Consider the following 16,033-nt stretch of genomic DNA (forward strand, 5'->3'; position numbering starts at 1 on the left):
CCTACAAATTAAATTCCAACTGGATCCTGGAAATCTTGACAGGGTGGTCTATGATGTTAAAACCAGTAATAATAATAGTAAGGTTTAAAAACCACAGCTGAAGTCTATTGCAAAGGTGTAAAAAGCAGTCTCTAGGTGATCCACAGTCAGGATCCTTCAGGGCCAGACTGCAAGAGCTGGAAGGGAAGAGCAGAGGCAGAAGCCTGCTTTAAAGACAGATGGACACACAAAAGAGACCCAGTGGCAGAGAGAAAAAGGCTCTCAGTTTAACAGACAAAAATGCTCTTGTTCCTGTTGCCCAGGCACTGACCTTCCCCAGCCAGGTCAGCCCACGTGCTGACCTTGCTGCACAGCAAAGATGAACAGCACACACAGCTCAGGTCTGAGCAACCAGAAGGACACCCAGGTCTAAGGTCTAGGCGCGCTCACCTGAAACCTGCCAAGTGATGGCGTAACTCTGGGCACATCCTAAGCTGGTCTGGTCTATAGTTCTTTGCTGAAGAGTAAGATCCAATTCAACAACGAATTTTTGAGAGGCACTGGCACAAGGGCGAGCATGTGAGCTTTGGCATTAATAACTGAGTGGCTGTGGGTATACTGCCCAACCTCTCAGAGCTGGCTTCCTCCTCTAGGGGGCAATGGGGATAATACCAGCACCTCCCATTCAAGATGAGGTGAAGTAAGGGAAGCTGTACAATGTCACTGCTCTGCTCAAAATCACCAGTAGGCTGCTGCTCTGTCTCGGATGGAGTAACAGGGGCCAGATTTACCTTCCCGCTGCAAACAACTAGAAAACTAAATTAAATAAAATAATTGGCACCAGTGTTTGTAGACACTGGACAGCAGGCAGTACAGGATTGTGATTCCTGACAGGACGTAAGCAAACAATATGACCCCTAAGATCACCCTGGCTGAACATTTCAGGCCAAGGAGAGCTGGGGGAGTGGGAGGGGGGGGTCCCAGCAGAGCATGGCAGTCTCACTGAGAGAAGTTGGGGTTCAGGGAGACCAAGGCAGCTGAAAGTTGCAGGACAGTGCTCCAGAGGGGAGAGCTATGCAGAAAGAGAGCTCCAGAAATCTGCACAGAGGTTCCCTTAAGTTTTTGCTGAATATTAAAATTTGTGCATGCACAGAATGAAACCCCACGAGGCTGAAAAAAGAGTGATGAAGTAGCTGTGAGCTGAAGAGTGCCCAGAACCCTCACAGGTCTCACAAGTCCCGAGCACCAGAGTGGAGTGTCCTCCTGCTCACTCAGTAGAGACCAGGAAGGGCCACATCTTGGTGGGGGAGTCAGATTATCCCTAGGGTAAAAGCAACCCTAGATCTACCCTAAAAAGCTTAAAAACAGGACTTGAAAGAATCAAAATGAACCAAAAGGAACTTAAGTACCCACCAGAACAAAGCTCAACACTCTGTAAGGACCACGAAATCCAGAGCTTCAACAATGTAAAATTCAGCCTCTGGCATCCAGTCAAAAATCTCAACATATGTCAAGAAGCAGGAAAGTGTGATCCATAATAATAAGAAAAATCAGAAAAAATAATTAGGAGGCAAGAACATTAAAACAGTATTATAACTTTATTCAAGAATTTAATTCAAACAAGAATATCAAATCATTATGTTGTATACCTGAGACTAATACAATGTTGTATGTCAATTATACCTCAAATTTTTAAAAAATCATAATTTAAAAGAAAACACAATCATAATGAGGAAAGAAATATAAGGTATAAAAAAAAAGTAGAATACATTCAGCGGCCACAGCCACTGAGCAGATCGGACTCCTCTCGGTTACCGGCCTCACTCCCCTTCCTTTGCAACAATGTTTGACAAAACCGATATGGCTGAGATTGAGACATTCGATAAGTCAAAATTCAAGACAGAAACACAACAGAAAAATCCACTGCCTTCAAATGAAACGACTGAGCAGGAGAAGCAGCAGGCGAATTGTAATGAGGCAGCACCACCAATGTGCACTGTACGCTCACACACACTGCCTCTTATTTTACTTCTTTTAGCTGTTTAACTTTGTAAGATGCCAAGAGACTGGATCAGATTAAATGACTGTGCTGCCCCTTTTCACATCAGAGAACTACTGACAAGGAAGGCTGCACCTGCCTGGCTGGCTGGCAGGGAAGGAAAAGAACTTGCATGTTTGTGAAGGAAGAAGCTGTGTGGGATGACAGTGAAATCTAGAGTAGAAACCAAGCCGGTCCAAAGTGTCCTGCAGGCTGTAAAATGCAGTTTAATCAGAGTGCCATTTTCTTTTTGTTCAAATTATTTTAATTAATTGGAATGCTCGATTTTTTAATACGCAAATAAAGTTTTCAAATGTGAAAAAAAGAATATAGAGATGAAAAATATAATACCTGAAATAAAAATTTCACTGAATGGAATGACAGCCGATTAGATACTGCAGAAGAAAAGGTAAGTGCACTTGAAGACATGGCAGCAGAAACAGACCCAAACGAAGAACAGAGAGGGGAAAAAGACTAAAAAAAAAATTTTTGAAGCAATAATGACTGAAAATGTTCCAAGTTTGATGAAAACTACAAATTCACAGATCCAAGAAGCTTAACAAACTCTCAGCAGAGCAAACAAAAGCATATTAAAGCACATCATAATCAAACTGCTAAAAATCCATGACAAAAGGAAAATCTTATAAATAGCCAGAAAAAGAGAGAAGCATTACCTAGAGGTAATTGATCAAGATTAAGAGTGACTTCACATTTCTGATCAGACTATGCAAGCCAAAAAATAAAATGGAATAGTATCATTAAAATGCCCATGGGGAAAAAAATGTCAACCTAGAATTCTAAATCCACTGACAATACAATATATTTCAAAAATGAAAATACCAGATGAAAACTTGATCTACAGAAAAGAAAAATCCCAGAAATTATGTATATGATGGTAAATATAAGCAATATTTTAAATATATATTTTTTTGTTTGAAAAAGATCATTTAAAATGTACTGTGTGGTTTATGACACGTGGAAGTAAAATCAATGACACTAATAGTATAGTGGATGAGAGGGGAACTAGAAGCATACTGTTGTTAGGTTCTTACATTATATATTAATTGGTAGACTATCATTTGAAAGTAGTCTGTGGTAACTTAAATTAACATATTATAAACCTTAGAGCAATCACTAATAAACAAAAAACAACCAAAAAAGTAGAGGTACAGTTAAACCAAGAATACAGATAAAATGAAATCCTGAAAAACAATTCAATCCAAAAGAAGAAAACAGGGAACAAAAAACAGATTTTAAAAATTGTAAGATGGGACTTAAATCCAACCATAAATTAAACACTACAATTAAAAGAGATTGTGAGACTGGATGAAGGGAATGGGGGAGGGGCAACAAGACCTAGCTGTCTATGCTGTCTATCAAAAAGCCCACTTTAAAGAAAAAAAGCCAAAGAATGGAAAATGATATACCATGCAAACACTAATCATAAGAAAGCTGCAGTGGCAATATTAATCTCAGGCACTTCAAAGTAACAGATATTGCCAATGATAAACAGGGACATTTCAAAAATAAAGGGGTCAATCAAGAAGACATCATAATCCTGAGTAAGTATGTACACAATAACAGAGTTTCAAAATACATGAAGTAAATCAGGCAGAATTAAAAAGATAAGTAGACAAATCCACAGTTACAGTTGCAGACATTAATAATCCTCTCTCCTTAACCAAAAGTCAGTAAAGATACAGGAGGCCTAAAAACACTGTCAACCAACATAGCCTGACATTTGTAGAACACTCCGACAGCAGAATATACATTATTTTCAAGTTCATAAGGAAAATTCACCAAGACAGGCCACAAAACAAATCTCAAATTTAAAAGATTTGAAACTATACAGAGTATGTTCTCTGACCACAGCAGAATTAAACCAGAAATTGATAACAGAAAAAAATCTGAACAAATCCCAAATATTTGGAAATTAAACAACAGACTTCTAAGTAATCTATGCGTCAAAGAAGAAACCAGAGGGGAACTTAGAAAATATTCTGAACTGAATGAAAATGAAAACACAGCATATCTAAATTGTGGAATGCAACTAAAGCAGTGCTTAGAGGAAAATTTACAATTTTAGGTACTGCCTTTAGAAAAGAAGATAGAAAACTAAGAGCAAATGAAACCTGGAGGAACAGAAGGAAATAAATACATGATATAAAAATTGCAAACAGAGGAAAATCAATTAAATAAAAGCTTGTTTTCTGAAGACACTAATTTCCAATATTATAAATGGAAAAGGGGAAATCACTACATTTCTACAAACACTTAAAAGATAATAATGAAATATTATTAAATACTTTAAAACAACAAATTTGACAACTAAAATAATATGAACAAATTCCTTGAGACACAACATACCAAACTGACACTAGGAGAAAACAGAAAAGTTTAATAGCCTTATATCTACTTTAAAATAATACATAATAATTTAAAACAAAAAAGGAAAGAAAACTATAAATCAATATCCCCTCATAAACATAAATCTAAAAATCCTTAACAAATCCTGACAAACCAAATCCAGCAATATATAAAAAGGATAATACATTATGACCGAGTGGAACTCACTGGACACATGCGAGATTGGTTTAACATTTGAAAAATCAATCAACATAAATCACCAAGTTAACAGAATAAAGGAGAAAAACAGTAAGATCAACTCAACAGAGAGCAAAAGGAGCACCTGACAACACTCAGTAAATTAAAAATAAAAGTTGAATCTCCTCCACTTGATAAAGGGCACCCACAAAAAAGCTATAAGCTAGCATCTAATTTAAATGTGAATGACTGATGCATTTCCCCCAAGATGAGAAACAAAGCAAGACTGTCTCCTCTCATTACTCCTTTCTACATTGTACTAGAAGGCCTAGACTTATGTACAACACTGCAAGAAAAATAAAGGCATATATTGGAAAGAATTAAAGCTGTTCCTAGGAATAAACTTAACCAAGGATGTAAAAGACCTGTCTGTACTCGGAAAACTAGGTGACACTGAAAAAAGAAATAGAGAAAGATTTAAACAAGTGGAAGAATATACCATGCTCATGGATTGGAAGAATTAATATCATTAAAATGTCCATACTACCCAAAGCAATTTATAAATTTAATGCAATTCCTATGAAAATACCAACAGCATATTTCACAGACCTAGAACAAACATTTCGAAAATTTATATGGAACCAAAAAAGACCCCGAATAGCTGCAGCCATCTTGAGAAAAAAGAACAGAGTGGGAGGGATCACATTACCAGACTTCAAACTGTATTACAAAGCCACTGTAATCAAAACGGCCTGGTATACGTACAGCAACAGGCATATAGATCAATGGAACAGAACAGAGACCCCAGAAATAGACCCACACCATTATGGTCAGTTAATATTTGACAAAGGAGGCAAGAGTATCCAAATGGAGTAAAGACAGTCTCTTCAATAAGTGGTGCTGGGAAAATTGGACAGATACATGCAAAAGAATGAAACTAGGCCACTAACTTTCACCATACACAAAAATAAACTCAAAATGGATAAAAGATTTAAATGTAAGTCACGAAACCATAAAAATCCTGGAAGAAAACATAGGCAGTAAAGTCACAGACATGCCACATAGTGGACTTTTCACTGATACATCTCCTAGGGCAAGAGAAACAAAAGAAAAAATAAACATATGGGACTACATCAAACTAAAAAGCTTCTGCACAGCAAAAGAAAACAGCCTCAAAATACAAAGGAACCCCACGGTCTGGGAAAACATATTTGCCAAGGATGCATCTGATAAGGGGCTAATTTCCAAAGTGTACAAAGAACTCATAGTACTCAGCAAGAGGAAGACAAACCACCCAATTAAGAAATGGGCAAAGGACTTAAATAGACACTTCTCCAAAGAGGACATACAGATGGCCAAGAGACACATGAGAAAATGCTCAACGTTGCTGATCATCAGAGAGATGCAAATTAAAACCACAATGAGGTATCACCTTACACCTGTCAGTATGGCTGCCATCAACAAATCAACAAACGACATATGCTGGCGAGAGTGTGGAGAAGGGGGAACCCTAGTACACTGCTGGTGGGAATGCAGACTGGTGCAGCCACTATGGAAAACAGTATGGAGGTTCCTCAAAAAATTAGAAATGGAGCTGCCTTTTGACCCAGTGATTCCACTCCTAGGAATGTATCCTAAGAATCCTGAAACATTCATCAGAAAGAATATATGTACCCCGATGTTCATAGCAGCACAGTTTACAATAGCTAAGACCTGGAAACAGCCCAAGTGCCCACCAGTAGATGAGTGGATTAAAAAGCTGTGGGACATTCACACCATGGAATACTACGCAGCTGTAAAGAAGAAGGATCTCATACCCTTTGGGACAGGATGGATGGACCTGGAGAATATTATGCTGAGTGAAATAAGCCAGGCAGCGAAAGACAAATATCACATGATCTCGCTTATACGTGGAATCTAAAGAACTTAATAAACTGATGAACAGAATAGATTCAATGACATGGAAGCATAGATGAGACTGATGAATGTCAGAGGGATGGAGGAGGACGGGTGGATGGGGGGAGAGAGAGTAACCAAAGAATTTATATGCATATATGCACAACCCAAGGACACAGACAATGGTGGGGAGAGGGACTGGGGAGGGGGAAGGGATGGGGTGGAACGGGTCATTGGGGAGAAAAAGAGACATCTGTAATATTTTAAACAAAAATAAAATTTAAAATAATAATAATAAATAATAATAATAATAAAATAAAATAAAGAATTAAAGCTGTTTTTATTTGTGGATAGCACTATCATCTTCAGAGAAATCTACAAAAAAGTTATTAGAATTATGAGTTTAACAAGGTTGCAGAAATAAGGTCAACACACAAAACTCAATTTTATTGAGTTTTTCTGTTAACTTGGTGACTTATATACTCACACTGAACAACAAAAAATTAAATATAAAAAGTAAAATCCATGAATATAATAACCAGCAAAAATATGAAATGTTTATAGAGAAACAAGAGAATGTGTACAGACCTACACACTTAAAACTAAAACACATTATTGGGAAAAATCAAAGAAGGCCTAAATGGAGACACATACCACGTTAATGAATTAGAAGATCAATATTGTTAGGATGTCAATTCTCCCGTAAACTGATCTATAGATTCCACATAATTACAATAAAAATTCCACCAAGTTTTTTGTAGGAATTGATAAACTGATTCTAAGATTTATATACAAATACAAAAGACTAGAGCTAAAACAATTCAGAAAATGAATACAGCCTGGCCGGGTGTGGCTCAGAGGTTGTGCATGGACCTATGATCCAGGAGATGGAAGTTCGATTCCTGGTCAGGGCACATGCCCAGGTTGCCGGCTTGATCCCCAGCAGGGGGCGTGCAGGAGGCAGCTAATCAATGATTGTCTCATCATTGATGTTTTTCTCTCTCTCTCCCCCTCTCCCTTCTTCTCTCTGAAATCAATAAAGATATATTTTTTAAAAAAGAAAATGAATACAGAAAATGAATCTTGAAATACGTGATTTCAAGATTATGCAGTTGGACAGACATATGTATAGACAAATGGAACAAAACAGAGTCCAGAAATTGATCTTTGTATATACAATGTTTTTAAATTTTTGACAAAGGTGGCAAGATAATTCAATGCAGAAAGGGTAATCTGTTAAACAAATGATGATGGAACTGACATCCACATGGGGGAAAAACAGGCCTCAGCCTTTACCAATAAGCACAGGAAAAGATACTCAAAATTATTAGTTACCACAGAAATGTAAACTCAAACCACAGTACCACCACACACTCACTAGAATGGCTAAAATTAAAAAGACAGACGACATCAAGTATTCTTGTAAACATGGGGCAACTGGAACTCTCATACACTGCTGATGGGAAAGAAAACCAGCACAACTTTGCAAACTCTTAGGCAATTTATTATAAAACTAAACGTGCAACTACATGACCCAGCAATTGCACTCAGATATTTATCAAGAAAAATGAAAACATATCCCCACAAACACTTATACATGAATATTTATAGTAGCCCCAAACTAGAAACGATCATGTGGGAACAGACTATAAGGTGACTCTGATGATCCCCACCTCCTGGCATTCATACACTAGTTTTGTCCCCTTGAGTGTGGGTGGTACCTGTGACTTACTTCTGGCAAAGGCGACAGGATGCATGTAACTACATGTACATGGTTACAATACATAAGACCGAAATGTCCAATTTGCGAAGAGATTTTCTTCCTTGCTGGCTGTGAGGAAGCAAGTGGCCATGTTGAGAAGACACACTTGACAGCAACCTCAGCCCCTCTGACTGGAGTCCATAAGGAACTGAATGCTGTCTACCACCACGGGTTAGAAACAGATCGTTCCACCCTGGCTAGCGTGGCTAAGTGGTTAGAGCACTGGCCTGCAGAATGAAGAGTCCCGGGTTTGATTCCAGCCAAGGGCACATACCTAGGTTGCAGGCTCAATCCCTGGCCCTGGTCGGGGGTGCATGTGGGAGGCAACCGATCAATGTGTCTCTCTCACATCGATGTTTCTCTCTCTCTCTCCCTCTCCCTTCCACTCTCTCTGAGAAGCAATGGAAAAAATATCCTCCGGTGCAGATTAAAAAAAAAGAAAAGAAACAGATCCTTCCCCTGTCCAGACTCAGATTACAGCCCCAGCAGACACCTTGATAGCCGCCTGGGAGACTCAGCTAAACTGTGTCCTGATCCTGACCCGTGGAAACTGAGACAATAGATGTAGGTTGTTTTAAACTGCTAAGTCTGTGGTCATACTCTTATGCATCAATAGATCATGAATATAATCCTAATGCCCACCAACTGGTGAACATATCAACAAATGCTGGTCTATCTGCACCACAGAGTACAGCTCACTAACAAAAAGTACTGAATACAGTGCTGATGCACACAACACAAAGTTCACAAACACTCTGGGCAAAAGAAGTGACGCAAAAGAGTATGTGCATTATGAATTCATTCACATGAAATTCTAGGGAAGACATGATAATCTACAGTGACAGAAAGCAGTTAGATTTCCTAAGGCCTAAGACCAAAGGCCAGGAATTTCTGGGAAGCAACATGAGGGAACATTCAGGAATACTGGAATTGTCCTGATTTCACTGGGATGGTGGTCACACAGGAATATATATATTTGTCAACACTCACTAAAATGACCACAACACACCTACTTAATTCCACAGTAAAGTTTTTGGCCACAAGAAATTTGTGACTCAATAAGATATTAAACTAAGGAATTACAAATATTAGCAAAGTTGCAAAGAAAGTGACGTTTAGAAAAAGCTATCTTCACAGTGGAGAAATCTGATAGACACTACCTTAACCAAGCAATCAAACGTATCCTCAATAATGGGACAAACCAGTGTTACAGGCCTCCTGATGTGACTCACCGAGGACACAATGACAGCCATGCAGTATTCTCACAAAAAATGTTTAACCTGGATCTAAACGTGAGGAAGCAAATCAGACTAATCCAGGTAGCGGACACTACAGAACAAATGGTCCGGACTCTCCTGAGCGTCAGTATCATGAAAAATGAAAAGGCAGGTGAACTCACCAGAAATGCATACATACGTTCACAAAAAGGCACATAAAGTATGTATTTTCACAGCAGCACCAACTGTCATAACCCAAAAGGTGAAACAATCTACATGTCCATTAAGGGCAGAATGGTTAATAACAAATAAATGGACAAATGTGTTCACACGATGTAAAAACTATATATAGCAGTAAAAGTGAAATGTCCCTGTTCACAACATGGATAATCTCATAAATGTAATGATGAGTGAAGGAAGCCAGACACACTTTATGATTCTGTTTATATAACGCTCAAAAACAGACAAAATTAACCTATGGATTTTAAGTCAGAATAGGGGCAACCTCTGGGGGTTAGACAGTGATGGACACTAGCAGGACTTCTGAGGTCCTAGTAATGTCTGATTTATTGATCTGGGTACTGGTTACAATTCACCAAGCCAGACAAACAATTTGTATGTTCTCTGGACATATGTTAAACTTCAGTAAAAGATCTTTTTTTAAATGTTAAAGGCTAGGGAACCATCCTACATTAAAGCAGACGAAAGAGATCAGTCAACACAATCTGCTTCTTGATTGGATCCTGATATTTTTAACTGGGAAAATTTGAATGTGGGCTGTATTAAGTAATATTTTATCAATACTAAATTTCTTTCGTGACGATATTGTAGTTATGTAAGAGAATAACCTTACTCTTATGAAAGGTGAAGTATTACAAGATGAAATATTGTGATGTCTGTAACTTACTATCAAATCCTTTAAAAAAAAAAAGATACATCAGGAGCCCTGGCCAGGGTGGCTCAGTTGGTTGGGTATCATCCTGTGCACCAAAAAGACTGCCGGTTCAATTCCCAGTCAGGGCACATGCCCGAGTTGCCGGCTCCACCCTGGGCAGGGGGAATGCAGGAGGCAGCCAATTAATGTTCCGCTCTCACATCCATGTTTCCCTCCTCCTCCCTTCCTCTCTTTCTTAAAAAAAATATATATGTGTGTGTGTATATATGCACACACACACACATATATATGGAGACTGAGATAAAACAAATTCAATGTAAACTGTATCTGGTGAAGCTTTTATGGGAGTTTTATAGCTCTCTGTATTATTCTTTCAACTTTTCTATAGGTTGGGAAATTTTCAAAATAAAAAGTTGAGGGAAAAGCTCTCGTTTGCACTGCTGTCATTCAAGAGTCCTTAGCCTTCCCAAACTGCATGTAGAGACTTGGAGAAGAAAACTCACTCTCACTGAGCACTTAGTATGCATGACATGCTTTGTTATTTTTTTAATTTCTTTATTGGCTTGAGAGAGGGAGAGGGAGAGGGAGAGAGAGAGAGAAACGACGATTTGTTGTTCCACTTATAGATGCATTTATTGATTGATTCTTGTATGTGCCCTGACCAGAGATGGAAGCTGCAACCTTGGCATATCAGGACAACACTCTAACCAATTGAGCCACCCAGCCAGGGCATGACATTCTCTTTACATCTGTGACTTCAGTTGACTCTCAGAGCAACCCTCCAGGGTAACTTATTACTCCCATTTTACAGAGGAGAAAATTGATGCTCAGAGAGGTGGAGGGACAAGTCCAGTAGTTAGAGAGTGCTAGGGTTCAAACTGAAGTGTGTCAGACACAAGGCCCTGCTATCCCACCCCATAACATCTTCCTTGGGCTCTTCTCCTTTCCCTGCTTCTGTTTTCTCAACACAAAATTTACTATGTCCAGTGAGCCTCAATAGATTTGAAATCTATGCTCTGTAATAATACTCAATATTCAACAACCATTAGACAAGCAGATTGAACCATGCCTCTACTCTCCACTGAAGACAGAAAAGTTGGTGGAAATAGGGATAACATTTCCTCTTCCTATGGGCCATAACATGTACAGACTAGACAGGACTTTAATCAGAGATTAGACAGCAACATGGGGAAGCCAGAGCAAGGATATGAATGAAGCAATAAATGCAATCCCAAAAGACCGTCCTGAAGGCAGACTACGACGACTATGCTATTATGAAAAAGTAAGTATATCCCTGAAATCTAGAAGTCACGAAGAACAACTAAGATAAACACCAGCATTTGGGGTGTTCCTTTAAATTTCAAGGAAATTACTTCAGAACAAATAACTTTAGTGGACAACATAAAAAAATCATACCCCAAAAGACATTATAATAGGGCTTGAGGAAAAGTTTAGATCACTTGTGAATGAAAACTCAGAGTTTCTTGAATGGAATTATAATAGATAAGACACTATGTCAGGCACTGTTCTAAAATAACTCATTGAATCCTCAAGGGTAACCCTATGAGACAGGCACTAGTGTCATTCCTCTCTTACAGCTGGAGAATCTAAGGCCAGAGAAGTTAATATTTATCCACCATCACTCAGCTGGTCATAGTGGGGCTAGGACTCTAAGCCAGTGGGGATGGCTTCAGAGCTCACGCTTTTAACCACCGCTCTACACTGCCTGTTAAGGACGAAAGCATTGGTTATACATCCTTCATCTTTCAAAATGAGATAGTGAGGCCACAAGGCCCACTAACAAACTTCTATGAGACAGAATACTGCCTCAGCCCCATGCAGTAATGCAGCTCTTCCCATACAAGCCAAGTTTGGGGGAATTCTCCAAACAGTTCCTTCCATTCCACTCTGCTTTGACTAGAGAAAAAGGAAACCAGGTTTACCAGGACTTAAAAATGAAATGGTGGCTCAGCTGGTAGGGCATCAGCCTGTGCACTGGGCACCTGCCAGCTCCATCCCCGGTAGGGGGTGTGCATGAGGCAGCCAATCAACACTGCGCTCTCCCATTGATGTTTTTCTCTCTCTCTCTCCCTTCCTCTCTCTCTAAAAATCAATAAATTATTCTTTCTAAAAGAATGAAATGGCAAGTAACTGGTAAAAAGAGCCGGTTCACTTGAAAAGTGTGCTTTTGCAGCTTATTGTTAGAAAGTGGGAGAATCTGGCATGAAGAGTTCGTTTTCCTCCAGGTTGCCAGTGTATTCTGATGCAATCCCATCTCTACCAGCTTTGGAAAGGAGGGCAAAGGAGAAACGGAGCTGAAAACCAAATAAGCGCTGGCCAAGTCCCCTTAAAGGACCTTACGTCCTTTCCACATGTACAGAGACGGCAATTTCCAGAACCAAAAAAAAAAAAAACCTCTGGGTACTAAATGGCTCCAAGTGGCAAGGTTTTTAGTAATGCTCACAGCACCGGCAAATAGAAGAACCAGGGGCTGAAGTCACCCGTTAGTCCCAGCCTGTGGGCATTCCTAACATATAACAGTTGAGCGAAGCCCAGATTCTGAGGAGTCTCAGCATTTCAGCAAGCTCACTGGGGTAAAGCAAGAAAGGAGGGGCCCCCCTCTCAGGACACTCCTCACACTCGGGAATTCCTGACAGCCAGGCGGCCAGCATCGGCCCTAATGATTCCCCATGTTTTACCATCCAGACATCTTCTTTCTGAATCATTCCCTCTGCTAATGGAAGCCGGCCTGGGGAACACACAACTCCTCTAAGTGCGATTCCCATAATAAACTTGTCATGAAGAACAGAGGAGTAAGGAAGGAACACCAAGCGGCCGGAAGGAAGGAAAACGCCAGCAGGCCGCTGCAAAGTCCACAGGTGTTTCAAGGGGGCGACAGGCGAGTGAGGGGGTCCAGGACGGCACCATTTCCTCCGTCCTCTAATTCCAACTAAATTTAAACACTTTCGGCTCACGGGTGGAGTCGCGCACACCTGGGCTTTAAATCCAGGCTCAGTCGGGCACAGGATCAAGGGCACGGTACAGCCCCTTTAGGATCCACTTCTGCAAAATGGTGGTTAACGGCCTGTGCACTTCATAAGGGTTCGAGTGAGCACTGAACGAGATGATAAACGTAACTGGTCCTGGGCATGACAGCACACACGCGGGGAACGCGGGGAACGCGGGGTGCGGCTCAGCCCGCCTCGGCCCCAGCCCCTCCGCCACGGGACCACCCGGCCCTCGGAGGCCTCGTCGCCCCACCGCTTCCCGACAGCGGGCTGCAGGCATGAGCCCTGGTCCTCAAGGTCCCCTTCCTGGATGCTGTGAGGTTTGGCTGAACCTGTGGCTGAAAAGCTAGATCGGCGCTCTCGATCCAGAAAAGCACCCTCGGGGAGGCGAGGGCCGAGCCTCAGCCCCAAGCCCCGTGGCGTCTCTTGTTTACATGGAGTCCCATTCCCACCAACGCGCTGAGAGGCTCCGACCCTCCGGCTGGCCTAGGGGAGCGCAAAGGTGGCTAACGACGGAGGGGGGCTGCGGGGCCACCCCAGGAGGCGGAGGCTGGGGGGGGGGCCTGATGGAGTCAGGCCCCTCCCGGGAGCAGCAGCCCGGAACCCCCGAGCCTCTCACTCCCCTCCTCAAGCAGCAGCCCTCGCAGCCCAAGGCTGGGGGCTTCTCGACGGTCCCGCCACCGCCCCGGCCAAGCTCAAGGGAGACCCCCAGGGGCCGGCAGGTGGGTAGTGGGACCTGCGGGTGCCCCGAGCCCGGCTGGGGAAGGTGGTCAGTGAGGAGTCACCGGGGGAGGGGCCGGGCGGCGAGGACCTGGGAGGGGCGGGGCGGGGCCGCGCGGGGGCAGGGGGGCCGGGCCCCGATTTCCGAGGCGCAGGGTCCGCACTCGACTCCCCGCCGCACCCCGAGCGCCCAGTGCAGCTGGGGTCTCCGCCACCGCGGCCGGGCAGTCAGTCCCACTCCCCTCACCTGGCTCGGCTGCTCTGCCTGCTCCGAGGACGCCATCTTTCTGAGGCCTGACTAATCTATCGCCGCCGGGCGAGGCTTCTCCCAGGCGCCCTCGCTCCCGCTCTCGCGCCCAGACTGAAGTAGCCGAAACCGAGCGTGTCGATGGGAGGGGGTCCCAGGCTGTTTTCATCAGGTCTCTGCTTTCCTCCCATAAAGACTCGAGGTCGGCCCTTTTTGCGTACTTATCTGTGTATTCTTCTTACTGAATCAAACCTCTGCCCATCCCCACAGCGCACTGGGTTTATGTAGGGACTCGCTGAGTATTGAATGAATGAATGAATGAATGAATGAATGAATGAATGAATGAATGAGAAAAGGCTTGGAAATTAATTAATGGTTCCGTTCAGTTACCACTTGTTGAGCGCCTACTCTTTGTCAGGCACTTTGATAGGCGCTAGAAATAAAAAGATCCAAGACTCAACCCCTGCTCCCAAGGACAGGCCAAACACACACACACACACACACACACACACACACATACACAGTTTCAGCATCTTGGAGAAGATAATAGTGTGCAGGCCTACTGGGAGGACACAGAATAGGAGGCTTCTTGGAGAGTAGAGTGCAAATGTGAAATTTAAATGTACACGAGAGGGTTGGGTTGCATACGTTTCAACTATTAGTTCATGTTGTAGCTGTGGTTTATTGGCTGTGGAGTTTTCAAGAGTGTTGCTTCAATTCACAGTTCCTTTTACCAAACACTTTTAGTTTTTTAAATATGTTTTTATTTATTTCAGAGAGAGGAAGGGAGAGAGAGAGAGAGAGAGAAACATCAATGATGAGAGTCATTGATCGGCTGCCTCCTGCACGCCCCCTGCTGGGGATCGAGCCTGCAACCCGGGCATGTGCCCTGACCGGGAATCAAACCCTTATCTCCTGGTTCATGGGTCAGCACTCAACCACTGAGCCACCCCGGCAGGGTCTACCAAACACTTTTAAATGGCTGCCCTTTTCTTATGAGATAATACCTCCTTTCCTTTCATGAACAAAATATGAGACTGACCTTGAATGAATGTGGGCTGACAATTATTTCTTGTTTACATAAAAGGACACTTTTAATCGAGGAACTGTTTTGATAATTTTTCTTATTATTTTAACTTAAATATTGGGTTTTCATGGGGGAAAAAACACAGACTTTTCCTTAAGTAGCAGTATTAGAACAAGGACCAATATATTGCCAAGCGGCATATGGACAATCTCAGTGATGTGGTTCGCCTTCCCTCTTTCCTCTCTGATGTCTTTTAGACGCTAATGTTTAACTTATTTACCGAATTTTGTTATGCGTCCAACCCAACTTGCAGAGCTTGGAGCAGGGGATGGAACGGAAATGTGTGAGTATCGTATGCTTCTCTGTTATGTTGTTCAGCAAGACTGAAAACTACACTCATCAATTTTTTAAACTGACTTCCTTCTGGTTGACCTGAAAGATGGGACATCTTACAGATCTTTTCAGGTTGGAAAGGGAAAACAAATGAACGCAGGACAATGACAGGCTTTTATTTAAGTATTAAAAGTAGGCATGTATACGTGTAAATAGGAGTGCTCTTACAATTCAAGGGAGTATGCATGCGTGTCCTCCATACGGCAAAATAAATCCCTGTTGAGCTCCTTTTGATCGCGCGACTGCCACTGCTAGATATAAGGTAGGGAAAAAAACTCCTCCTAGATCGAATTGCGCGACGTAACCC

At 41.9% G+C, this 16,033-nt stretch overlaps 1 protein-coding gene across 3 annotated transcripts in view; it reads right to left on the reverse strand.

Annotated features, from left to right (window-relative positions):
- Window positions 1-14,388, reverse strand: part of PEX14 (peroxisomal biogenesis factor 14) — a 129,598-nt gene extending 115,210 nt beyond the window's left edge. The window contains exons 1-2 of one of the 3 annotated variants that reach the window (XM_081144796.1): window positions 14,307-14,355; window positions 1,393-1,478 (exon numbers count right to left, since the gene is read on the reverse strand). Coding sequence is in view for 1 of the 3 variants with exons in the window: in XM_081144794.1 (XP_081000920.1) it covers window positions 14,307-14,342 (36 nt within the window). In the remaining 2 variants the exon portion in view is untranslated. Of the gene's footprint in view, window positions 1-1,392; window positions 1,479-14,306 lie in introns of all 3 variants that reach the window. The other 2 variants (XM_081144794.1, XM_081144795.1) reach the window with 2 other exon arrangements.
- Between the last annotated feature and the right edge of the window lie 1,645 nt (window positions 14,389-16,033).

The sequence above is a fragment of the Miniopterus schreibersii genome (assembly GCF_964146895.1).
Source record: "Miniopterus schreibersii genome assembly, chromosome: 8".
NCBI lineage: Eukaryota > Metazoa > Chordata > Mammalia > Chiroptera > Miniopteridae > Miniopterus > Miniopterus schreibersii.